The sequence below is a fragment of the Pempheris klunzingeri genome, chromosome 4 (genome assembly GCF_042242105.1).
Source record: "Pempheris klunzingeri isolate RE-2024b chromosome 4, fPemKlu1.hap1, whole genome shotgun sequence".
Taxonomy (NCBI): domain Eukaryota; kingdom Metazoa; phylum Chordata; class Actinopteri; order Acropomatiformes; family Pempheridae; genus Pempheris; species Pempheris klunzingeri.
In genome coordinates this window covers 5,601,825-5,628,298 of record NC_092015.1, presented here as the reverse complement: position 1 = coordinate 5,628,298, position 26,474 = coordinate 5,601,825, and the positions used below count along the sequence as shown (strand labels likewise).

At 40.0% G+C, this 26,474-nt stretch overlaps 1 protein-coding gene across 2 annotated transcripts in view; it reads right to left on the bottom strand.

Moving 5' to 3' along the window:
• LOC139200296 (rho GTPase-activating protein 42) overlaps positions 1-26,474 on the bottom strand; it is a 57,831-nt gene that overhangs the window by 9,839 nt on the left and 21,518 nt on the right. The window contains exons 4-11 of one of the 2 annotated variants that reach the window (XM_070829554.1): positions 13,138-13,209; positions 5,418-5,519; positions 5,065-5,175; positions 3,635-3,739; positions 2,670-2,799; positions 2,200-2,300; positions 1,479-1,588; positions 818-874 (exon numbers count right to left, since the gene is read on the bottom strand). In XM_070829554.1, the coding sequence (XP_070685655.1) occupies positions 818-874; positions 1,479-1,588; positions 2,200-2,300; positions 2,670-2,799; positions 3,635-3,739; positions 5,065-5,175; positions 5,418-5,519; positions 13,138-13,209 (788 nt within the window). The remainder of the gene's footprint in view (positions 1-817; positions 875-1,478; positions 1,589-2,199; positions 2,301-2,669; positions 2,800-3,634; positions 3,740-5,064; positions 5,176-5,417; positions 5,520-13,137; positions 13,210-26,474) is intronic. The other variant, XM_070829555.1, reaches the window with a different exon arrangement.

Below are 26,474 nucleotides of genomic sequence, written 5' to 3'. Positions count from 1 at the left end.
GATATTTGTATGGCTGAATACCCCTTCAGTAATTTGGATGAACCAACTCCTTAAAAGTGTGGTTCTGAGAAGGTTGGCCTGATTCTGGCTGGGCTATAGATGTAACAGCATGTTTATCATAATGAGGATGAATGGATGAGCTTGAGGCTGACTGGAGCTTGGCCCACATTGTCCTTGTGGTTGGAACAAGCACCTTGGGGCCTCGCCGTTTATGATAAATGAGTTGTCCAGCAAATAAACTGCAGTTATTGTCCATGCTCAGCAACACTCACCAAGGGTGAGCAGTGCTGGCCCTGCTGGTGCTGAGCAACAATAATGCACAGTGATGAGCTCAGCCTATATTCTGAGATACACAACAATAATGAGCTCATATCAAGCCTTCGTAATGTATGACTTGATCAATTCAGTGTTCACTGTTAATCAGCTAGAAGCCAACTTTAAGGTGTTTAATCTTTGTGCAATCCCATAAGCCATTCCCCCGAACAACACTAAACACAAATCAGTTAGGAATGTTCCCATACAGCTAAAGATACTTTGGAAGAACTTCTAAAGAGAGACAAAATAATTAATTTGATTCTCAGAATAACATAAATCAATGCATTACTTGAATAACTGTAAACAAGAGGGAATTATTTCAGAGTATGTCTGTGTCTTTAGCCCATATTGACCAAGATATGTCTGATTTTGTGAAGTGGTAAGAAGGCAACAGTATTTCATTAGGAGGCTTGGATTTGAGACCGAGTGAATGATACGATTAGCAGCACACATGCAGCACATGCAACGGCTCTGAAAGGGCAGCGCTGGTCAGTTCACATACCGGACTTTACAGAAAAACTGAAGTGGTCTGAAAAGAGTTCCACGATAGATGTCATTTCTACATTGACATGGACACAGAGAAAAGACGGAATGATGTTCAAAAATGGAGTAAATATCGATGTTGTGGACATACAACAAACAAGAGCTTGGGAGGGAGAGGACTTGAGACACATGCAGGACAAAAACAGAGCTGAAAACATTTACCACTGGTAAACAGGGATTCTTTGAAGATGTTAATCAAACCTGAACAGTTATTGCAATGTTGAGTACTCCCATGATAATCTGGGTTAATTGCTAGCATCAATTGAGTTCGATAAAGCACAAAATGCACGAGAACAAAACATCCCACATGCATTTCATCAATCTTAAAATATTCTACTTGAAGAAGAAACATTCTGATCAACTATGTGTGTGTCTTACTGTACGTGGCTTTAATACTGTTTCCATGTGGGCGACTGTTGCTTTTACAGACAGCTAATATGTAAAATGGTGATATGCAATGTTTGCCCTAATTGTTTACCCTGACTAGTGAAGGGGAACGAATGCTGATATGCTAGAAGTGGTGGTACGAGTATTGAATGTCACATTTTGTGCATGTTTTCAGTCCATGTGAGTAATAAGACATTTTTGAGAACGTGTAGAAGCTTCACACAGTCACAGACCTCTCAACCACTTCGATATCGAAGCAGAAACGCTTGTCGATGGAATCCGTTTTCCTCCGAATGCAAGACTTGAGTTTGAACATCTCTGGCTGGTTCAGGACAAGACCATTCTAAAAATAAACACGCCATACATAAATAAGCATGAATTTAAATGAAAAATGAAATTTTAATGCACTTGTGAAATATTCATCTTTAATTATTACCTTTCAAATGTTTATAAAAGCCTAAAAACAGTAATTTGATCATCCTATTAGGAAAAAGGTGGTGCCAGTTGATTGGTCTAATACACAAAGTATAAAGTAATTACAACTTGATCATTTGATCTATATGAAGTCTCCTGAACTTCGCACTGATGTAAACATAACTGCTCATAATGAAGTGAATCTGTTCATGTGGTTGTGTACAAACACCCAAACGTGGTCTTTGAAAAGGTTAAAAAACAGGTTTTCCTCTTTCTTGTTATTTGTGGATTTTGCCATCTTTGAGCCATTTTTGTCAGCTTTGAGTTAACAAGTCTTTTGTTTCTTTCGGTGCCCAACTCACAGTACTATCATCTTGACTGTTTTTTCTCTTTCTTTTCTCTGGGGTGAAACATTCTTATAAGCCTCAAGGGAGTTCTTTGTTTCACCCACACAGATTATACTCGCTCAGTCTTTTCTCAGCTTTTATCCTTTGTATGTGCAACTAAACTGAACTAAATTGAAAATCTGAACTAAACTACCTGTTTCCCGGCCGACTTGTTTTCAGTGTTGCTCATGGTGAAGGTCTTGCTGCCTTTCTCATACGTGCAGTAGTGACGTGTCCAAGTGCATCCCAGAGGTCCTAGGACAGAAAAATGCAGAAGAAAACAGAGGTTGAGCCAAAAATATATTTCTCAGAATCACAGGCCTTTGGACAGACTTCTGAAAATCAATTTGCAATTAAAGCATGATAAATCAAAAGTTGTTTATCACAGCTGATAAAAATCTACCATTTGGGTATCTCGCCCCTTGTTTGAGAGCACATCAAAGTAAATCGGTAAACAGGATGAATTATGAGCTCTGTGTGAGAAGATCTCTTCTCCGGAGGCCTGGGAGAACGCAAGACATGTTTATGGTGATAGATGTAAAACCATGCACTTATAAGTGGCGGGTGGGAAGGGAGTGGGGGCTGAGAGAGGGCCTGGCTGGCTGAGAGCCCAGCTAGACTCACGTTTCTCCTGGACGTACAGGAAGCCTTCCATCGTCCACTGGCCTGGGGGTTTATAGTCCTGATCTGCAGACCTTATCCTCTTCATTAGCTTTTCCACCTCCTGCTTGGTGCTCACAAAGTTGTTCCGTGTCTGCACAAAAAAAAAAAGCAGGACTGGATCATGATTGCATTAACAGAGGAAAGTGTTTCACATCTGCATTTTTATCTACAATTCATCATCTCAAAAAATACACTTATTTTGATGATATCAAGGAGAAGACTGAAAGAAATACAAGGAAAAACATCAAATATCTGACAAATGCTCCATATTTGTGCAGCTGCATGAGAGCTCCTGGGGAACAGAATAACTAACACATTGGCAAACCATTTGGAAATACAAACACAACATCTAAATCAGCTACATTAAATTTATATTGGAAGAATGCACTTGAGGTGATCCACTTTAGGACAGAGACTCAGTTGTTAATACTGTCAGGAATCCTCTTTTGTGGAGACAAAAAGGCCAGCACGAGGCCATTTCATATCCCCTACTACAGAGATGCTGAGACAGCCTCACCTTCGCCAGCTCCTATTAGAGCTCTCTGAATCTGACGACGTGGAGGGAGGGTTACCAAGTGGAAATTGTCAGGGCAATAGCGCTGACATTTTGGGTCAGAGACTAAATTTGGGCCCTCAGGCTCCGAGTGGTGAGGTCATGGTGATAGAAAGGAGGGGGCACGGCAGCAGCCGTAGTTTTACTCCCCAACTCTTTTTTTTTGACACAGTACCATTAAATGGCCTACGGTAACTGCATGCAATACAACACTCTGAAAATATTGATCCTCTGTGCAGCAGAAAATATCATCGAATCACACAGCTATCCATTTGTGAAAATTCTGCTAGTTATGTCGGGGTATGATAAGCTGCAGAATCTGATTACGTGGCTGGCTGCCTTTGTGTGCAACCCCTGAGGTGTTAAGACTTACGTTCTGTAGGTTGAACTGGAGCTGCTGTTTGTATGGCTCAAATTCATGAGCCAGCTCATATCCTTCATGGTAGAATGTGAACAAGCCCTGAAGAAAGGCCAGGAGCTGGAGGGGAGCAATATTTAAGGGTGATTTACGGAGTTGATAAACAATATAGAGCTTCATTACAAATTCACACCAGAGAGAACACACAAAAAAGGTATAGTGCAACATAATATTTACAGTCACTGTTATAATCACACAATTATCATTTAGTTTCTCTAAACTATGGGGATTCTTTTTATTTTTCAACTATGGATTTAATCAGAACACAGTCACAGAGAAACTACATAATTTGCGTTAATTCTGTCAATCATTATATCAGAGTAAATGTCACACTCTGGATACCCACTTCTGGAGTAAAACTATATCTATAATGTGCATATCGTCTTATCTATTAAAACCTAATTAACTTCTCATAAATAATAATAACAAATATTTCCATGTTGACGCTTTGAATACTGTGCATAAGATGAGGGCTGAAAAAGGACATTTTCAAAAAGTTGTAGTTCTTTATAGCAGGCAGATATCGACCTTTTTTCTGCATGACACACAAATATCCTCAGAAATTATGGAAAAAAGTACTGGAAGTATTGTTGGGAGGAAAAAAACTGATCCGATCTCTGGCATGGAGGATCCTGCAAACACAGAGCTGCTCTCAGTCAAATCCTCCGACACAACCACTGATTTCATTTCTAGGATGAGGCTTGGTATATCATATGTTCAAAGATGAGCCGTCTTATCTGTTCCCAGATTCATCACAGGCAAGCGTGAGCCATGTCATTTTCCCCATCACTACCTGGAGCCTGGAGATTTACATTTCTGGCCTGGGTTCTGGGTGACCTGCCAGTGCATGTAAACAAATGGGAGTGGGGGCTTTTAAAACAGCCACTTTGCTGCCATCTCACGTTCCCAGATTTTCCAACACCCAAAGAACTTAATGTTCCCTGGTAATTTCACCACTAAAGGTGCACTGCAAGATGAACTGACTTTACATATCTGTATGGTGGGGGCTTTCATAGAAGCTTTGATTAGCATTTCCACTTTTTGTTTGAAAACAACCACTTTATCTAAGTTTACCCACTACCTTCCCCAAATGGATCGACTACATTACGGAGAGTTTTTGATGCAGAGTGAGAGTATACAAGCGTACATATATATACCTGTGAGAGATGCATAATTGTGCCTGTCTTTACTCAGGAGAAGAGGCAACAGACATTCAAAAAGCCACTTCCATCAGCAGTAAGTACAAAGATCCTGTGCTATTTTGAGTATGTGCCACTTAAGCTAATCTTTTAACTGCATATAGTAAAGAGGCAAAGCAATTACTGCATCTTCAACATGCATTCAGCACAAACCGAGCACAGAAATGTGTAAAATAATTATCTTACCGGCTCAACAAACTCAAATTTCTTTTTTTCTTGCACCTCTTGTATTTTGAAAACGTACTCAAGGGACGCGTCGTAAAAGAGTTGTCTCTCCTTATCAATCTGCGTGTCAGCCTGGGAATGAGCAAACAAACCAGGGTTAGCACCATGACAAAGACGGGGTCAAACTGAGAGAGCACTGTGTGGACAGAGAGTTAATGCTTACGTCACCACCTGGAAAACAGTGTGTGCTTAAAGAAGAAGAGAGCAAAGAATAGTGCACAAGCAATAGTTTATTTTTGGGAGACACTCAGCCGACCGTAAAACAGCATTATTCAAAGACATGTTGGGGATAAGGAAATTTGCTTTGGTTTTACCTCCTGCAGATATGCTTCCTTCTTTTTGGATGACAAGTTGAGGTGTCTCTCAAGCGTGGAGTAGTATTTCTCTGTTTCCTTATCGAATTTCTTCTTCCCCTCCTAAAAAGGTCCAAAAGACACACGAAAGGCTTAAACGTTATTAAAAATGTATCACTCATTTCCGATCTGGGTGTGTGTGATTGGACTGCCACTAGGTGGAGGTCTAACTACATTTTCATGTGGCATTTGCCACATATCATTTAAAATTCCTGTCAAAAGGTTTTAACGGGCTATAAAAGTGGCACGAGGAGACAATGTCCGCATGCTCAATAAGGACTATGCATTATCAATAGGGCTTCTGAGAAATATACGCTATTCCTCTCACAGTGCCTGAGCTCAGGACATAGGTTCATAGCACAATACATGACACTGTAAATCATCAATACTATAATACATTCGGCACAGTCACAGACAGGACTGGCTGGATGCTGTTTGCATTTTCCTTCCTTGTTATGCTCCACCTGCAAAGACAAGTCAAGCTTTACAGTCACGAGTCCCAGGATTCAAACAGTGTCCCAGAGGACTCAGAGGAGGGAACAGGAAATGGGCTTTTCACGCCAGATGCCCATCTATAAAGCATATGGACTAAGAGATTGAACATTTCGCCCCCCCCCCCCCTAAAAAAAAAAAACTTCCCAGACCTTAATCAAACTCTGCCCAAGCAGAGAGAGCCTGTCTGTGTGAGGGCATTCAAGTGTCTCATCTGCAAGTCTGACCTCTAAACCAAGCTTTGCCCACTTAATGCCCATCTCGCTATGCAAACATTCATAAAGGGGCTAGAGGAGAGACAGAATAAGGGGGGAGGGGGGAGTGTGAGGAAACGGTCAATGTAACCAGATCCTGCTTGTTTGTTTTCATTCCCATGGCCCTGAAATTTAGCAAGTCTAATCTACTGGCTACTGATATGACCTAGAACTGTGTTCTGCCTCAGCAAGCTCCACAGCAGTTAGACACACTGGAGGAACACTGTAACTATCCTGCATAAGTATTACAAGTACAGCATGAAAATCAATAGATAATTTCATGTAGTAGCATCTTATTTCCATCTTTCCTGTCATGTCTGACCCACGAATGATCTTTTCAGGACTGATGAAAAAAATCTATTTTGTATTTGGCCATTATTCAGAAACAAAGTGAAAATAAACAGGTAGATAGCAAAATAAACATATGATTAAATATGATATCAAGCTGACAGGAAATTAATTTCCCTTAAGGATTCACTGTTTTTTGTAAAGAGAACAAAAGGGAGCTGACTGTCTGCCACTATAACTGCTGTTGAAGTGACATTATTTTGTGAGCTCGCAAACAACTGAAGCCCAGGAGAAAATACCAACGCACACACACACACTCACAAGCACTAAACAGACATGTGCGCACACACGGACGGACGGACGCATGCACCAACACACACACACACACACACACACACACGAGATCACGTTAAATTAAGAGCTTTAGGTTTAGCTGAGCCCCGCAGCCACAGCAGGAATCTCCCAGCACTGCTGACCAGTGTGAGCGTGCCAGAAAACTCCTCACAGAAATACTCCTCCATACGTGTGGACAAACTCTTTCACACTTACAAAGAGCGGGGAGTGACTCAGAGCTGCAGTAAGTCTGTGAGGCAGAGCCAGCCTGATTAAGTCACCTAAAGTGTCCCGCTTTGTTTTGATCTAGGCAGGACGTGTATAAACTGGTGCTAGCGTAATGATACCCTAGCAGGACACCAGGTGTTTGTTGGTTCGTCCGTGTGGTTTGCACACTATCACCCCCTCCGGTTATGTTTGTGCAATCAGAGTGGAATATGAGTGATTTAAATTGCAGAGACTTTTGCAGAGAAGGGGGGGGGGGGAGTGGTGAAGGCAAAGGCTTTGAAGCCCAACACTTGGTGGCAGAGGACATAGATGTGGATAGATATATACCCTGAAGCACACACGAGGAGGGAGTCTCTGACACAAACCAATGCCAGAGCCCTAGAGTAATCAGCTAGCTGGGAATGGATAAAGCCAAATCATTTCCCAACACTTTCTGGTGCACAAAACACACATGAAGCCATCATTTGGGAGATTTCCTCATCTGATTGCTTTGTTCGCCCTCATGAATAAATCAGATGCAGGAAGAGAATATTCTGATGCAGATTCCTCTGTAGTGCAGTTTCTAACTGGCAAGTCTCATGTTGCAGTTAGCAGCACTTTGATGCCAGCTGTAGTAGTGGTGAGTTTGCTAATTGCTAATATAACATTGCAGAGAAAAAAATGATGAGAAAAACTGCAGGCAGTCAGGTGCTCTCAGTTTGCTAAAGCAGGGATGTTGAGAACAGGCATGGAACCGTCAGGAGAAATATTTGGACACTAGCTGTACATTGCCAGTTTTGACACTGGCCCTAACGAGCCTCAGGACCATCATTTCTAAGCCTCTCATCACCATGGTAACAGATGTAAGCGGCAAGGGAGGTCGAATGTGTCTGTGTGTGTATATAAAGAAAAGAACCTCAGATATCACACTACACTTCCTCACTTCCATCCAATACCCGGAATAATACAAACATCAATGGCTAGCGAGGCGTCACATGCACAGTATTTCACCACATGTTCATTTTAAATGGATTCTCTTAAGCGGTGACATGAAAGGGAAAACTCTGCAACCTATCTATGAGCTCATTAGAGACAGCTAATTGGAGCAGGGGTCCAGAATGGTGATTAAATAGCAATAGCCGGGTTATTTTGATGCTCCACCACACATGAGCTGGTCTTGCTTCCACAAGGGAGGCTGAGAGAAGGCGAGGCTGCGGCTAGAGTTCAGTTACTTTTCTGCAAAGCCAAAAACTGTCTCCCTCCTTACCTGCAATCCCACTTCCTGAGGAGAAATCACAGACAGCAGGAAGTTGTCCAATTAACACGGAATAATTACAAACATCTGCTTCTGAAGAGTTGAAAAACAAATACCCAGACGTCTAAATAGACCATATTTAGTGTGAGAGTGTATGTGTGCGTGAGGCAAATTGTAAATCCTTAGTCTAAGAAATGAAAACTTATCAGTGCCTCTGCACTCTCTGACACATGATGTAATAAGATCCACATACTACACACACACACACACACACACTTTGAGGGTGAACAGTGATTTTTCCATTATACCTGATCTGAGACGAACTCCTAAAGTCTGAGCAAAGCTGCCAACTGAGAAAAAACCTGGTATGTCTATAAGATCGACTTTCAAAAGCTTCTTTATTATCATTATGCTGTGAAAAAGTCTTTTGACAAGCTCTACATTAATTTAGGTCCATACTGTATCTTATAGGGAAGGCTTTGGCTTCTCCCTGTCAAGATCAACCTGAAACTTGCTCTCACCATCTAACCAGAGATATAATGAGTGGGAAAAGACTACTTGAATCACCAGGAGGTTTGGAACTCCTTGTTAAGATGACACATCTGATGACTATTTGTTTTGGACTACATCACTGGTCAGTGCTGCCCTTGTCTAAATCCATGTCTCCCCTCAGACTACACTATTTATGGTCAAGGTAACAGGAAATGAACTAATGTAAGCATTGAAGCTTATCATCAAATTGATCCAGATATTTGTAAAACGGGTCAGTTACGAGTTAGTTTTCATTTTAATGAATCCTGTGTCCATCTTTGAAGAAATGCTAACTAATTACATTAGTTAGTGAACTTTAACTGCTGGTCAGTCTTGTGTTTATTTATGAGGATAATTTTCATAACAATTCTGCTTTATTAAGCCAAAAGACAGGGAAGACTGACGGGAAAGGTTAACCACAGAAAGGGAATGACATGACATGACATGACATGACACACTCTGTTCAGTGTCAGTTTTGGCTCCAGAGAACAGTGAATACACTGGGAGAAAATACAACAAGTCAGTTCATTCTTCAAACTGATTTCATGAAGACATTGTTCAATTTTAGTGCATAGCAGATACAGTCGGTTAGATAAAACGTTATTAGAATAAAACTGCCCTTCAGAAAATGTATGGCAATGTCAAAAACAGTGAGAGTAGTTGTCCTTAAGAACCGATGATCTGTTTTGATGATTATGTGAACAGATCTTTGTTTTACTTTGCTTTTTATTTACTTGTGCATTAATTATCTAAAAGTAGACATGATAACAAAAATGCACAATACTTCTGTCTCACCATACATGCAGGCCCTTACCCTCTATTCTATTCTGAATGATGTTGGTTTTGTATAATACATCTGTCTTTTGCAAAAGGACACTGATATATTGACAGTGGATAGCAGCTACCTTCAAATAGGTAAAGAGCGACCTCTCAACGTCTACTTTGACTGCCTTGTGAAATTCAGGTGATCAGGAGAAAAAGTAATTACTTTCTGAAAGATTTTTTAATGGTGTTCTGCTTCATTGGGCAGGGCACAGGGGAAAGTGATGGGACAGACATGGGGGATAATGGAATGAAAGATATCTAATTTGCATCACCTGAGTGTCATACGCACTGTTGTCATCTCAATTTCTTTTTGCTCACTGTTTAGATGAAGTGTTTTCAAAGCATATTGTAGTTTTCCTCACTTTTTGCAATGTGTTTCTTTGATTAATCGATAATATATTAACTCGTAACCTGATTCCGATGATCAATTTAAGTTACTTTGTGTAAGATTTGACAGTTAGTAAGTTTGGCATCATCTGGTGGTGGCATTTCAACGAAACATGTGGCTATTAATATTCACAAAAATATATATATATAAAACAATAAGACAACACAACCACGTCGTCACTATTCAGTTCCAATAAAAATGTATTTAATGATCATCCGGCCATAATTCACAGTGTTTTTTACAACACAATTCACGAGAGATGGGTCGAGCAAAAAGCTTTCACTCATATGCATGAAATAGGATGGTCGGTCTAGTGACTTATCACAACATCCTGGGGTAAATCAAAATATAGAAAATGTAAATTTACATATTTGTATGATTGAAAACTTGAGTAGCCCACAGCTGCTGAGCATATCCCCAAACCACTTTAATTGATCTCTTTACTCCACAGCGTCTTGTTTAGCATATTTTGGGATTTTGTAGCATGAATGCAAATGTCATTTCTGCCTCTGGAGACCATAACTCGCCAAGAATCATCTGATGTCTGTCCATCGTTTTTAGGATGAGGACAGCTCAAATTATCAGTGGCCATCTGACTCCCAACTGGGTCGCTTTGCACTAATTCTTCACACTCAGCTAGTAGGAGATCACTATGGTCCCCGTAACACTGAAGACCCTTGGAGGGAATAGAATACAAATTTCAGAGAGAAGGAATGCCACCCACCAGCTGGACACCCCCTGGAACATTTTTGAGAAAGCGTCCCTGGGGTCTGTGTAAATTTCAAGCTGCTAACAGACACACAAATAAACACACACACACACACCCACAAAGAAATGCACACACACACACACACACACACACACACACACACACACACACACACACACACACACACACACACAGTGTAGACCAAGCTTTGGGCAGTTTACTTCCAGTGGCTCTCAGTTCATGGAATGTCCATGTGGGAGTCCGGGCCGAAGACTGAGGTCCAAGTTGTAGGAAACCAGTTACCAATTTAGTGGATGAAAAGACAAGCTGACTGTGTTGACACAATGACGGCAAACATTACGTTATGTTCTCTGAAACCGGGACAGATTTCCATTCCTTGTTTCAGTTCTGAACGTGTTGTTCTTTGCCTGGGAAGTTAACAACTTTCAGCTCGCAAAATGTATCTGAAACTGGAAAGTGTAACAATAATTTCAGTTCTACATCTCAGTGTGGCAGCCAGCACATATGGTAAATCCATGTCCCAGTGAAAACACACGATTGTTTGAATTTCCGTGGCCTTATTTGTTTTACACTCCTCAAAGTTTGAGGCTTTTATTCCAAAACATTTGGTTCAGCCTTGTGTGAAACAGACTGTGCCTAATATGTCCTGTAGTGCTGCAGTCAATCTGCTGGTGTGTTATGGCCACGGAAGTGTTGTGCTTCTTGTGCCTAAGAAGCTGATACGCTGGTACGTAACCTCAGTGGGATTACTTGCAGTATACCCAAATAAGGCAAGAGCTCCCAGTTTGTCCATCCTATGTTCTCAGACATGAAGCGCAGTAAATAGAAGGGTCAGACAGCCTGCAGATCTCTCCAGATTCTCGGAACAGTGGAAAGTTGCTCAGCCACTCGTGATGTCTGCCTTTTATCTCACTCTAGTTGGACTAATGTTTAGCGGGGGATGGGCCGTAGGAGGAGAGAGCCATTAGGAGGAAGTGGTCGGAGGAAATAAGAGGTAGTGGGAGTGACGGGGGCTGTGGCTTTTAAGAAACCATTTTATAAACATAGAGAGTCTGTGCAATAACACTGTGCCCTGTGATGGGGAGAGAGAGAGAGAAAGAAAGGAAGAAAGGAAGAGATGGCAGTAAAATGTGCTATTTTATTACAGTAGATACATGTGATGGTTAAGACATGAGGTGACAATGGTTATTTATTCTGGCCAGTAAAAAGGAGAATGATTGGTGTTCACACCTCAGCACTGAGAAGAGAAATAGTCCTTTACATCGCGGATCGGTACGTGAAGACACCAATAAAGTAAAGTAAAATGACGACTTGGGCAGAACAGTGGCAGAACAGTCAAGTTATGTAAAATAAATCAAGATGGGTGAGAGTCTGACTTTGAGGCTGGAATGTCCCTCACGGGGGTTAGGGCTATGTAAAGATGTGCAAATGATTCACAGAGTAGAGTGCAGAGTTAGCAGTGGACTCAGAAACTCAGTGGGAGATCAGTGCAAAAGCCCGAGTTCTATCAGCCTGTTCATGTGTGATCTCACCATGGGAATGACCACAAACAAGCTGCCGTGTTTTCATTTTATGCCTTTGCGTTGGCCAGGAATGAAAGCATGGCTTGTAGCAACAAGCCCACACTGTTCTTTGCAGTCAACTCCTGCTTCAACAGTATATCCACTGCGAAACTAGAGATGCCTTCAAGCAACATCCTACCGAATCCCTACCGATATCAATCCTCTTACATCCAATAAGTTAAGGAGGGACGCATTACAAGTAACAGGATTACAGTAATCTGATCACGAAAATGATGAATGCAATATTTTAGATAATATAATTGTACAGTAATCAGATTATAAATGCATTAAAAAAGTCCTTGCTGCTTGATTATGCTAAAGTATGTAAGAAGTAAGGAAGAATGGCACGGTGATACTGAAGACCGACATAAAGTCTTTGCACATTTTCATGTTGGCTACAAACACAGAAATACATGAAGTGGAATACAATGAAGTGAAACTCAGTAATCCATTTGCTTTTTAGAATTTAATATGCAATTTGCAAAATAGAATTTGTGTTGAATTACTTTTGAACAACACCAACGGCACTATATGTGGATAACGTTTCTGCCATAGACTGACAGTTGTTTAGTTCAATGTGCCACCTTCAACTAAACATAAACCATTCGCAATAGAAAACTGAGGATCTTTTCAAATCAAAAGTCTTTTAATAGTCTTTTTTTTTTTTCTGTGTTGGCCACTTCCCTTAGCAGTGTCACGTTTTACTTTTAATTAATAATTTACATACTGTAGGGGAGATGAAGGAGGTCAGCATGAGAGGCGAGAGTGTCGGAATAAAATATCCTCTGCTGCTTACACGTGTGGGTGGTCTCTTACCTTCGCAGCGCCGATTTGCTCCTTCCGAAATTTTTCCAAGGGAGTAATCAACACATCATCTGCATTCTGAATCTGAAATGAAAAATAAAGCAAAATACAGATAAAGGCAGATGTCAGACTGACAGATGTGATGAAAGGCAGCAGCTCGCACAACTTCAAATCTACATTGGTTGCACAGTTGCAGGAGGGTCAAAACCCAAACTGTAGTTTGCTCCCTGAGCATACATTAATTTCATAATTAGTAAATTACTATTTAGGTAGGACACACACACACACACACACACACACACCAATGTTTGTTGCTTTAGAATGTTTTGCTGCTATTGGCTTTATATCTTCATTCACTGATCTCGATTAAATGGCTATCTATATTTACTTTCTTGCTATTTATTTCCCGTCTTGGGCATCCAGTCATTATCTTCTAAGCTGTGACACTGTTGACTCCAGTATTGTTGTCACACTTCCAGAGGGCGAATCTGGATTGTTCATTCTCAGGATGACCATGAACAGACCATGAATCCTATCATGTAATCATGTATTCTCTGTGCTGATGGGTGTTTGGACCTCACCTGTGCATATATATTGTCATCTCTGCTGGTTTTGATTACGCTGCTGATGGCTTGTAGCTGAAATGTAATCGTTTTTTGCCCGCAAGAAAAAAAACCCGGCTATTGATCGGTGATTGCCACTGTGCGTTCATTTTGAGACTGAAAGATGTGATCTGACTTACTGTAACGTTCTGCATAGTTCAAAATGCATATTAGAAGGAGGCATATTACAAAAACGTTTAATCAAGCATTCAAGTCATTCAGTTTTATTACAACGGCCCGGCTTTACAAATGTGCCAGAAAGTGTATGACACAAAGGAAATGACAGCACCTAGAATTATCCAGCCTTAGTCAAATACAGGTGCACTGAGTACAAATACAAGTAGAGGATAGAGCAATCATATTCATTAATATCTCTTAAGCCAGTGACAATGAACAATGTGCTCCTGTGAGGTACCTAAAATGAGTACAACAGAGATAAGAGATAGAGAACTCAACAATGGTTCTGCTAGATAGAAGAAAATGGAGCCTTTTATGTGAGCTGTGAAGCACCAGCATTGTCAAACCTCGCTGAAATATGACACAGAACAGCAGATGAGGGAGGTTTACAACTGCAGCCCGCAATGCATTTAAATGTTTGAGGTATGTCTCTGCACATTGGTGACCTCTCCTGCGTCATGACCGCAGGAAAGGGTCTCTGGAGCCTCTTCCTTCTCATTCCAGACAGAAACAGATAAGGGGAGATATATTGTGCCAATTACAGTCTACGTTCAATCCTTGCGAGTGAGTGTTTCAGAAAGGTGCCATTAAGGTGCTCCTGAATTTCCCGTGAATGGGCTTTCATCCAGTGAGATCAGATGACATCAGACTGGTGGGGCCGCTCTACGGGAGGCATTGTCACAAATGACATGGCTCTTAGGTTGATTTAAGGTGTTATTCTGTGCGGTGAGTGTATGTGATAAACTAAGGGCTGGGCTCTATAATACATCTATGATACCAGCACTAATTTAGAGGTGTCGGCTCAGATGGACTATCAGCTCCCCAGCTACAGTCCTCTGAACACACACTGTCTCGGGATTGAGTTTTTGTTTTGAACCATTAATCACAGCGCATTTTCATTGTCCCAAAATAACCCTGTCAGCTCCATCACCCAACCAGAACGAGTGACTTCAAAGGGAAGCTACAATCTCCTTTTCCTTCTCCTTTTATATGCAGTGCTGAGAGGTGCTGTAAGCTTGTAGTTTAAATTTGTAGCTTTGTTGTAATAATGTACTTTAATTATACCGTGATATTTGTGGTCCTTCAAATATAGACAGACGTGTCACACATGAAAACATAACAGTGCTCACATTATCGCCGCTGTTACAATTCCAAATATTTGCTGGCTAACACTGTGTCTGCAGTCACTGTTCCCTACATAATAAACATTCAATAGCATATAGTTGGCAGTACATTGAGATTACGAATCATCGTCACTGACGGGTACAACGCTGCATAATGATCACTTGCACACTTAGAAAAGGCAAATTACTGCATTGATTTAGCCAAAAGTAGCATACATGCCACGGACACTACACTCCATTGGTAAATTTTACTATAGAATCAACGTCATTCATCCAGTAAAATCCAAATTGCTAACGAATGCAAAGATTATCTTGCGTGCTCATTTTATATCACTGTAAATGCATGGATACAGGATTTAGTTTGTTATTCTGTTTGTCTAATTTTTTTAAATTAATTAAATCAATTAAAAGACTAAATAATCAACAAACTATAAAAACAATCTGACAGCAGAAAGTGTTAATTGGAACTAACATTTGCAGATGGTGAACCTTTGATGACACTGATCATTGACACTCATCTTTCTTTTCACACTATGAAATGATAGTTTTAGGTCATCACCTTCATCATGTGCATACTGCAAGATGGCAATCCGTTTCACCAAACAGGGTGTATACTGTACATGTAAATTAGAAGATTTGTTATATTATCATATTTTATATATTGAAGACAAATATTTAAGATAATTTGGTGCTCTGTTTAAATTGAGAAGCTGCCATGTGTACCAGTGAACTTCAGAACAGCGTCTTTAAACTTTATTTCTAATCAGATGCTTGTTATAAATTTGAATGTATGTAGAAATCACTTCATATATCAAATCTAGCTGTTATAATCCACCAGTCATATCGAAGTCATCGCGTTATCTTCTGTGTCAACAGTGAGAATTATACTACTCTGCCACTGTGATAATGCCATTTCCTTTGTCTTATCTCGCCTCCTAATACCATTAGCTTTTCTCATAGTCAGTCAAATGGACAGGACAATTAAATATACAGCAGCATAAGCTTTTAAGATTATGGTCTAATATTTAGAACTGAATGAAAAAGAGAATTAAATCTTGACTGTTTCCTTATTTCTATTGGTGTTGGGTTGGTTTTGGAGTTTCATTATTCGACAGTGTTATTGGTACCTTAGACCAGACTGTGTTTAACATTTCGATGTGTTAGAACCACGATCAGACTTCAATTTACACTTTCAGATGGAATGAGAACAAATGTGTTATCAGTTGCACATTTCAAAAGAATTAAACATGGACCACTGGCAGTGGCAAATAGTACACATTACACCCCAATCAATGCAGAATACAGAAAAAAGAGATTGTAATCAGCGTGTCGAGATTGCTGCTCAAAATTTCAGATCAGTTTTAATCATTAATTTCCAATAAGCTGATTCAGATATTTATACTCAAAAGAGGCCAACTTATTTAAGTCTCAATGGATTACTTTCTAACTGGCATTGTGCGGAGTGCCCTCAGCAACAGCCTCTCTAAACAGGATTAAATCCATATGAGCGAGCACAGTGTGATGCTTGAAAGGATGCAATAGTGCTAAGCAATTTCATTACCAGATAGGGGGAGGAATGTCAATGTGTTGTATTTCCTTTGCTCCTGCTCAAATATCAAGTGGATCAAAAGTGTTGCTCTGAGGTTAATTCTCAAAGACAGATCAGAATGCCACCAAGCCCAGACTGAATTCAGCAGTGCAAAATGTTGCAATTGGAATTTCCCTTTGACATCTTAAACTTGTTTAGATGTGGATATCTAAATAGATGAATGAATATGAAAATACAACATATCTGTCCTTAGATGGATATTACAACACAACACATACAGTATATTCTGTCTGACAATTTCTCTTCATGTTGTGCACACATCTCCTGGGGAAACTCTTGTTAGTATAGCAGGTGTAAAAAAACATTCTGTCTGTTCTGGAAATGTTCATTTTACATACATTACACGGTATAATGTATTTCAGATCTAGTAGAATGTTTATGCACTTTATATACTCTATATCAGGGGTGCCCAATACATCAATCGCCCAGTAGATCGCAAAGGTAATGCGGGTAGATTGCGTGACATTTGAAAACAAAAGGGTTACATTAGTTGCAGCTATGCAGTGTACGCCAACATATATTGTATATATCTAGCATTTTTAATGTAAAGCGGAAAAAGTGTGGGCATCCCTGCTCTATATACACTTTAGCTTGTATATGTCACATTCCTTCCTGGGCATCTGATTGTGTATTTCTGTTCTTGTATGCCTATAGGTTATAACCATTGTAGCATTTAACTGTAAATTGCTCTGTCTCACTGCTTACACAAAGTAATTCAATAACTGGGTGGTGAGTAACTTTTATAGGATCTTTGCCCAGCCCAGTTTGACAATGTCATCCTGCTAAAAATCCATCTTAGTACACCTAAAGCCCTGCTTCTTCACTTAAAGTAAACTGGATCTCCATGTACATGAATACGTACAAACACTCACCCATACATACACACCGGTCCAGCCACTTTTTGTATATTGAAGAGGTGTCATAAAGGTGTCATAAAAGCTTGCTCTGTAATCATGCTGCGCAACCATTTGGTAAATGGTCTGTATTTTGTATAGCGCCTGTCTAGTTATTTCAACTACTCAAAGCGCTTTACATGACATCCTCATTCACCCATTCACTCATCATTCATGCAGGAGGAATGTCATTTGGAGGAGACTATTCTTTCATACTCATTCACACACTGAAGCCTGAAGGGTTCAAGGACACTTCGACATGTTGACCCATAGGAGCTGGGGATCGAACCCCCGACCTTCTGATTGAGGGACGACCCACTCTACCACTGAGCCACAGCCGCCCTTCATTTAAACGAAAAACATATTTTTTTGTTGTTGTTCAGCAATTTCACTTTCACAGACAATATCGGAGCACACGAGGTTCCAGGCAGAGAAGAGACCTCTGGCAGCCGGGCTTTGACAAGAGGGAGTTTAATCGTCTGTGCTCTGCCAGCTATGACAACTTAGTAAAAGTCTCTGACAGAAACAGGTCACAATTTCCCTGACTCATCTTTACATCTCAAGAGAAAAATATTAAGACTTGCCTAATTTTGATTTACATGAATCAGTGCCATTACTATTTCAATATATCGCATTACTTTCTCTGTGGAACCAACTTAGCACAACCATGTCTGATACGTTAATAGAAACAGCCGTATCAGGTGTTTGGCTTATATTGAATTGCATTAGCATCTATTGGTGCATAAGTACAAACCATGGACTGCATGGAGTGGTGAGGAGTCAAGAGGTGATGAAACACCACAGGTTTGATGTGGACCTCAGTTATTGACCTCAGAACAGCCTGTAATACGCTATAAGTTTACTTTACTGGTAAAAGTGCCTGTAGTGTAATTCCGCCCATCTGTTTAAAATTAATCAATAATATTCTCACAAAGATTGTCTTTCCACCTTGAGACCATGAAGAGGTCTCCGGGTGATAAATATTAATTTATTGATTTAACTATGCATAGTGAAAGTGGCCTTTGTTCTTGGAAGTGATTACATTTTCCTGTTAGGTCCCCACCTGAGCGTAGCTGTCGTGTCTGAATGATCAGCTGAGGCCTTTGAGACTGAAATGCAGCTGATTTGAATGTACAATTGTGTCAATTTATTAAGTGTAAAATCCATCAGAGAGACGTCCACAAGTGTAGCAGAGGAATGTTAATAAGCGCTGCTGGTAGAGCTTCTTAGTAGGATACCATGGGCACGTTTTCCTTTTTCCTTGAAAAAGACATCTGCACTCCTTTGACTTGAGTCATATTCAGCTAATGATAGCCAACAGCATCAAATAAAAATATCCGCAACACTCGCACCAATAACCACAATGACAGCAGCAGCAACCAAACGAAATTAGCCTTACTCATTAAAGTAGGTGTAAGCAAAGCCCCCACAACCTAATTAACGTGTTAAATGCACAATAAACATTATTGCCCTCATCATCATGGCAGAATAAAATGTCCCATTTCATGCTGACGGTGTGATATGACCTTTATTAAGTGAGGGAGTGCAATAGCTGTGCGTTTCAGTCACTTCTGTCTGCAGATTGTTTTGGATGGAGGTGTGTGCGTGTTTGTGTGTGTGTGTGTGTGGGTGCATGCGTGCGTGCGTGTGTGTGTTCGTGTGGCGGGAGGTAACAATCTCATTGCAGAGCTAAATCTTTATCTGGTGCAGCACTATCACCTGCAGCAAGCCGAAAAGTCATCCTCCCCTAACTTTTATGAGCTACAAAATAAAAACAAACCTTCTGAGGAGTCACAGAGTAGTGTGAGAGTAGATGTGACATATTTGCCCTACACATTTCATCGAGAGAGTAAGCTGTTAAGCAAGGATATGAAGCAGCTGCTGAAATGGAGACAGGAGCTGGTGTGCGAGTCCCATGAGGATTTTCTGTTCTTTGTTTTAAGTACAGTTTGGTATCAACAAGCATTACAATATATCACAGGCAACCAGAGTCTGAGGTTGCCTTAGAGTAGATCTGTGTGTTTATGCTCAAACAGCTTTCTCTAAATGAATGGTGCACACGGTAGCCATGGTTGTCTCATAGTGAAGTTTTGTTTTGTTGAAGTTTTGTGATTCCAAGCACACATGCTTGAAACAAATCACATTAAAAATGAACTCAGCAGGGGGAAATGACAGCATGTTAAAAATAGTATTATTTACTCATGATACCTGTGTGTCAGAACAGGAAGCTTCGCTGTCAGTCAGCTGTGTGAGTGGGCCACATTATGTAGTGAGAGCCATTGCACTGCAGGTCCCAACACTGCTGTCCCAATGCACTGAGACTAAACATTTACAACACCAACCCAACTGCCATCATAAAAAATTCAATTGGATCCTGAAAAATGTAGCTAGCTGTCAGTAAGTTAGTAAAGCTGGCAGGCGGAGCTTACTGAGAACCCTGAGTGAGCGAGATAATTTGTCTGCAGAAGTAAAATAGATATTTAAGCATCATATTTCATGTATTAATTAATGTATGCCTGGTGAACCTTCAGCTTGATTTATCAGAACATAAAAATTCTCGCCTAGGAGAGGTATTCCGGCTCGCCTGGCTCTGTGGGATCCGGTCCCTCCTTAGCACAAATGAGCGACAGGAAATACATTATGTCAGCAAACAGCTCTTCTAGTGACAGTCTAAATGCCTTCTTTGCTTTTCACACTTTCCGAGAAATAGCTGTCTCAAGACTGACTGTTCACATCAGAAGAGAAAATGCTTTCCATCAGACGAATCTGTGACCTTGCTGAAGTGACACATCACAAGCAGAGAGCATAAAGACAACGAGAGCAGCGAGAGGCAAAGTTATTACTGCATTGCAGCACGAACAGGCTTTAAAACAGTGACATTCGTCAGCTCCCGTGAGGTTTGTTCTCCTGGTTTGTCTCAGCCAACACGTGATATGGAGATAATGCACTGAGTTAATGTGGCTTGCTTTGTTGAAAAAGCGTGGGTTTACCAGATAATCTGTAGGATAGAAAGTATTCTGTTTTTGCCTGAGGTGCTCATCATTTCGAACAGATTCTTTGTCACATGAAAACAAAGTGAGAGTTATACATGCATATTGTTTATATACACAGTAAAACAGATAGAATATTCTCTTTACCCTGCACTTAGCTACGATTGAAGGAAACCAAATATGAGCGCGCTCTATAATACACATAGAGTCGAGGCACAAGCGAGCAAAGGTAAGTTAATGTTGGGCACCAAGACTGGTTCAAGTTTAGGAAAAGATCATGGTTTGTGTCACAGTAAGTAAATGAGTTATAGAAGTGAGATGTGCGACATAAGTTATATGTTTATGAGGTAAGTTAGCATAACTCAACTTTTGGTGTCACATGGGAAACAAACGGTGGTCTCCTGGAGTGTTTAACCACCTAGACCTCCCCTCCCTTCCTCCCTACGCACACTTTGTCGCTGTTTTGACCTGCTTGGTAAAAACAACTGATGTAGATGTTTTTTGGTGAGAGGATGGGCTAAAAGAAACCCAAAGCCTAAATTGATGTAACAAACCCTAGATGTAACTCCTTGAATTATTACAAGTAAGAAAACATCTGTTCTTTTAGTATAAAGGTTATATTTATCTGTGTTTATATCTTCTTTAGAAAAATAGTACCGTAATTTTGGTTTAAGTATCGTATGTGTTGAAGGAAAAGCAGTAGGGGTAAGTATCATATTCTGACTGTCGGTGTATGTATATCTATGGCTGAGTTGAATGATGATATACACAGTAATATCTTGGCTCCCACTGACTGAGATTCATTTTGGCTGTGGGGTGGATAGCACAAAGGTTTGATACTGTCCATTCCAAATACTTTTCAGACTTTCATTAAACAAGCCACGGTGGATGTTGCGAAGAACAATGACTGCCTTTCTTTCACACTGTTGTTTCAGGGTCAACGGGACATTCCTCAGTTCACTGGCCAGCACACAAGTTACCCACAGAGTGGAGTTACTGTACTGCTAAATCCTGAGAAAACAGCAGCAGCATATGCCTCACCCCAGACAGAGACACACTTTATACCATTTGGTTTCAGTTCTGCGGCATAGACAAATTATGTGCAATTGTAATTGCAACGTGTTTAAAGGCCGTTGGAAAAAAAAAAATGTAAACCAAAAGGTAAACTATCAACTTGGGAAATAAATCCAATGCGGTGCTGAGAATTTGCACTAAAGGGACTGTTTCTGTTCTTAGAGGAGCAGGAGAACAGAACTGCAATATGCACCCTGCAGATATCACAGAGAGAAAAATAAGGATGCTACAGCTTGTTGAGTATTGCCAGGCTTAGATTTTATAGATAGCTCTCAAGAACAGAGAGTCTGTCATGCTTCCCCAGCTTGTTTTTCTAATTTAGTCTTTAAATGAGAAAAGATTAGAGCCTAAATAGTGACTTCTTTTCATTCATATTTATTAGATTCATAAATGAGCTCAGTGTATTGAACACAAAATATGTCTTTGCTTTCTCTGTCATACATGACTTGCATCCTTGAGCAATTTAGTCTCGTTCATATTTACAAATCATTTCCAAAATTGCAAGGAGGACTAGTGAGGCTTAAAATACTCTCAACACACCCTGGCTAAATATGGTAACACTCCTTCACTGAAACGAGATCACATTACAAGAGTAGCAGAGGGCATAATAGAGGCAAACACCGCATCTGAGCACTTAAAAATACCTGTAATAGTAAATCATGATACCATGCATGGGATTTCTGACTATTTTCTGTAAGAGTTTGGAAATTAAAAACGCTTTTTTCATAATGTTCATTCTTTCTCACTCATGTTTTCATTTTCTATGAGTATAACTGTATTTTAAGCACATCACTGTCATCAATTAAAACATGTAATTCATTGTAATTGTTCACTCGTCAGATTGACGCCGTATGTATTATATATATAGTGCTTGGAATATAGAAAAGCTACACCTGATTTTTTTTTGTTCCCTTTCAATGAAAAAACAACAACAACAACAACAACAACAACAGGAAAACACAATCTGTTTTCCAGCACAACCACAAAAGGCTCCCTCCCAGGGGGTTATGATCATCACTCCAAAAGCCACAACATCAGGGCACTGCCCTTCCACTCCTAAATGCCATCCATGCTCAGCAGTGCTGAACCTTCTCAATCCATGCAGAACTTGAACCACTTTCACTCTTTTTATACTGCAGAAAGGGTTATCAGCAGGGGAATTATAGCAGAAATCTTTTTTAAAAAGATAGTATTTGGGAAGTATTCCTGTGGAATAACACACTTGGGTAGTTGGTAAGCCAATCACAAAGTACACAAGCAAAAAGATTTCAGGCCTGGCCACCCGCCAAGTCTACAGACAATAAAACACTTCATACTTGACAAGGCCAGCAGAAATTGGGCTACTGCTAAGAGTCTTTGCCATGCACCAGAGATACCTTTGATATACAGTGTGCTAGTTAACATTCCTCAACGGACACCGGGCTCGATTTGAGACATACAGGTTTCGTCTCCATCTGCTTTGAAATGTCTGGGTTTCAGTGACTCTTATCAGTCTGTGTCCCTCTATTTTTAGTTGCCAGATTCAGTCCAGATGTGGAATGGTAGTAAGGGGGATGGGGGGATCTGGGCTTTATTTCAGGATCTGCTTCTTAAAGTTTACATCCACTCAGTATGAGTGTGACAAGCTTCTTTTTACCATTGTGTGGCAATGACTGCCACATCTGTCTGCCGTAATCTATTAGCAGTAACAAACCTTACAAATAAAATCACCATCTGGCAGCCATAGTGGTTTAAGTATAGCAGAGAGCCAAGTCTCAGCTGGTATAATTCACAATATTTCACATTTTGAGGGTGGTACACTATCCTTGTTAAGACAGATTTCATACAATTGGTGAACATGTGTTGGTTTGAGATGAGCTAATTGAGCTTTGCAGACCAATTGCTTTCAAATTACACAAAGACCAGAATGAAACCCTCTGGTCATTTGCACTTTCCTGCCTTTTTCATCCAAACAGATGCACACACTATGACAGTGCTGATCTGCAAACCATTTAAAGAATGTTCTCTTTGTTTTCTCATATCTAACAGCTGGTGAAAGATTTATTATAAAATAAAAGATGTTCAGTGCAAAGAGCTCAGACAAGTAAACTTTGCGTCTTCCATAATTGAGCCAATGACACATAGCTGAATATGCGCTTTGACACCTTGACAATCACACATACCTCATCTCTACATCACAGTTTATATGCTGTCATCCCTGATTTTGCATCATTGAGGCTCATTATGAGATATGCCGTCTGCTGTTTGCTGCCAAACTATGTTACACCGATACAGTGGTCTGAAACTTCTAAAAGCACTAGTTCTACTATTCACTTTCAAATCAAATGACAGATGGTAAAGAAGCAGCATACAATTAGGTGCTTCCACAAAAGTTCCATTCTCTGGTGCTCCGGTGTGCCTTTGCCGAGCTTCTTAATCAAATCTAATAAATACAGCGCAGACATGAGTCACTGTTAGTGAAACTTGTGAATGCAAGGCATAAAAGTTATCTCCAAAGCTTTGCTATATTCTTTTATTCCTCATGGAGGCTAAACAATTAGTTTGTTGCCACCAACATGTCTTTTATAGTGAAACAATGAATTATTTAACAGCTGTAGAAAAACATATCAGCTAGGAGCATCAAATGCGCTATTATCCTGGCCTGTGCACTTTGAAAGCGGTTGAATTGTTGGTTGGTGCAACAGCAATTTAATGACGGGGGGCAGAATATAATATGCTCACAATGGATTTGTGACTACTTTATGAAAACTACTGTATTCACTCATGGTTTATTCTACAAAAAAGGGCATGATCTGATGTTTTTTTTTTTTTTTACTTTACCAGACCACTTACGAACTCTCCTGAATTACTGCTGGTCACACCAACTGGAGCCATTTCAACTTAAGACATTATGATGGATTCATCTTTTGCACAGAGAAAAAGAAAAACTATTATAGAGCGACTGATTTATACAAACTGTTTATCATAGCTCTTAATTTTATGAAAATGATATGACATGTAGATTTGTTAGGACGGTTACTGTTGAGTATTTGCAAAGCTCAGTGGGTGAAAGCAAAGATCAAATAGTAAAACTCAATATGAACATTTTTGATTGATTGATTTAAGCGAATGCTTTGGGTCCTTTTTGTGCTAGCAGAGCGTGGATTCAATCTGGAGGCACATGAAGTCTGTATTTCATATCATCTGAATTAAGAAGAACAGTAAAGGAAGATGTTTAGCTAGTAAACTACCTTCGCTATATTCTGATAATCAGCTGTGTCGTGAACCGCATATATAGAACCGCATATGTGTTCTGGAAAAGTGTTTGGTCTTTGTTTTTCAGAGGTGAATCTGTGAAATGATAATTGTTTGTCCAATTTCCAAACTCTGTCTAATGTTCATCTGGATTCACAACAGCAGGACAGAGCTGTCTGTACATCTGGGTAGAATTTCTGAACTCCAGTATGATGGAACTTCAAATTGCTATGCTAGGATAAGGGCTATTAATGCAGCTTTCAATGCTGAGTCTATGTTTATTTGGCCTAGACTACATAAAAGAGCATGTTAAATTATTTATGATAGAGCTCAATTTATGCCAAGGTGGCACAGTAGTGAAAACTGTGAATTAGAGAGAGAGTTTTGGAAATAGACACAGAAATATGCTTGGTGTAAGCCTTGGTCCTGAGCAACCTGCTGAATAATCACTGAACTTGATATATACGGCCCGCTTCTATAACAACGAGCTGCAAAATGAGCACAGTTCCTGAAGTGGTTTATTAAGCCATGCCACTCACAGTTTTACATCCCCAAGTGAGGTGAATCATTAGCTGTTTACAGTTCTTCAATAGGAGCAACAACAAAAGGTTAGCATCACTTCAAAGTAAGCACCACCTCAGTACAATCCTCTTCGAAAACTGTATCAAAAAGCTGTTTTTCACATCATGGAGTTATTAGAAATATTATGTTTACATATAACATCACTTACATTGCTGGCACTTGTATCCCAGGAGATTTAAGATACATGCAAGTAGAGAATAAGCGTCACTTTCTGCAGCACTAACATTACAATCAACCACCAGCTCAAAGTGCAGGGATCAGAGCCGTGTTTCTTACATATTCCTGTGATCTGATGAGACAGAGGACTGCTAGGTGAAGACAAAAAGATGATGCAAAGAAGATGCGTTTCAAGCAAGTGGAGAGCGATACAGTATATGAGGCAAGCGGTGTGTGCTATGAATAGCTTTTTACTTATTAAATCTATCACAGCTGAATGAAGTACTGCATCCTACAGCCTCTGTGACAAGTCATAGCTGCTTTGATTTATTAGGTTCATTTCCATTACTTTGCAATCGTGCATTTTCTCTGTTGTGATACAGTTTTCATGCAACTCAGTGGTGTCATTTAATTTCTGTTATCCAGTTCAGCCGTAGCTCTGCTTGTCATCTTGATTTGTTTTTGTTTTTTTGCAACCCTTGAAATGAGATACTTTTCCTTTTTTCAAAAAAAAAATACAAACACCTGCATTATTCTATTACTTGTGCATATAAATGCCATAAACACATCAAGCAGAAAGGCAGTGTTTCCGCTTTGTGGCATCTATCCGACCCCACACATGTACTGCATGCATTCTCCTTTGTGATACACACTCAGAAAAAGAAAAAAAAAGCTGTTTTAAATACTGTAAACTGTATGCATTTGAAATATTCAAGATGCAGAAGAGACAATGATTACACGCTCTACACTGTATTCATATTTTGCATTTTCAGGTTCATCATGAAAAAGGATGAAGAAAATTAGTGATGAAATTAAAAGCAAATTCCATTACCTATTCATATTTTCAAGCTTTGCATCATTGCTAAATCAGCTATATGTGACCGGTTCAGATTGACACCGGTGTTACA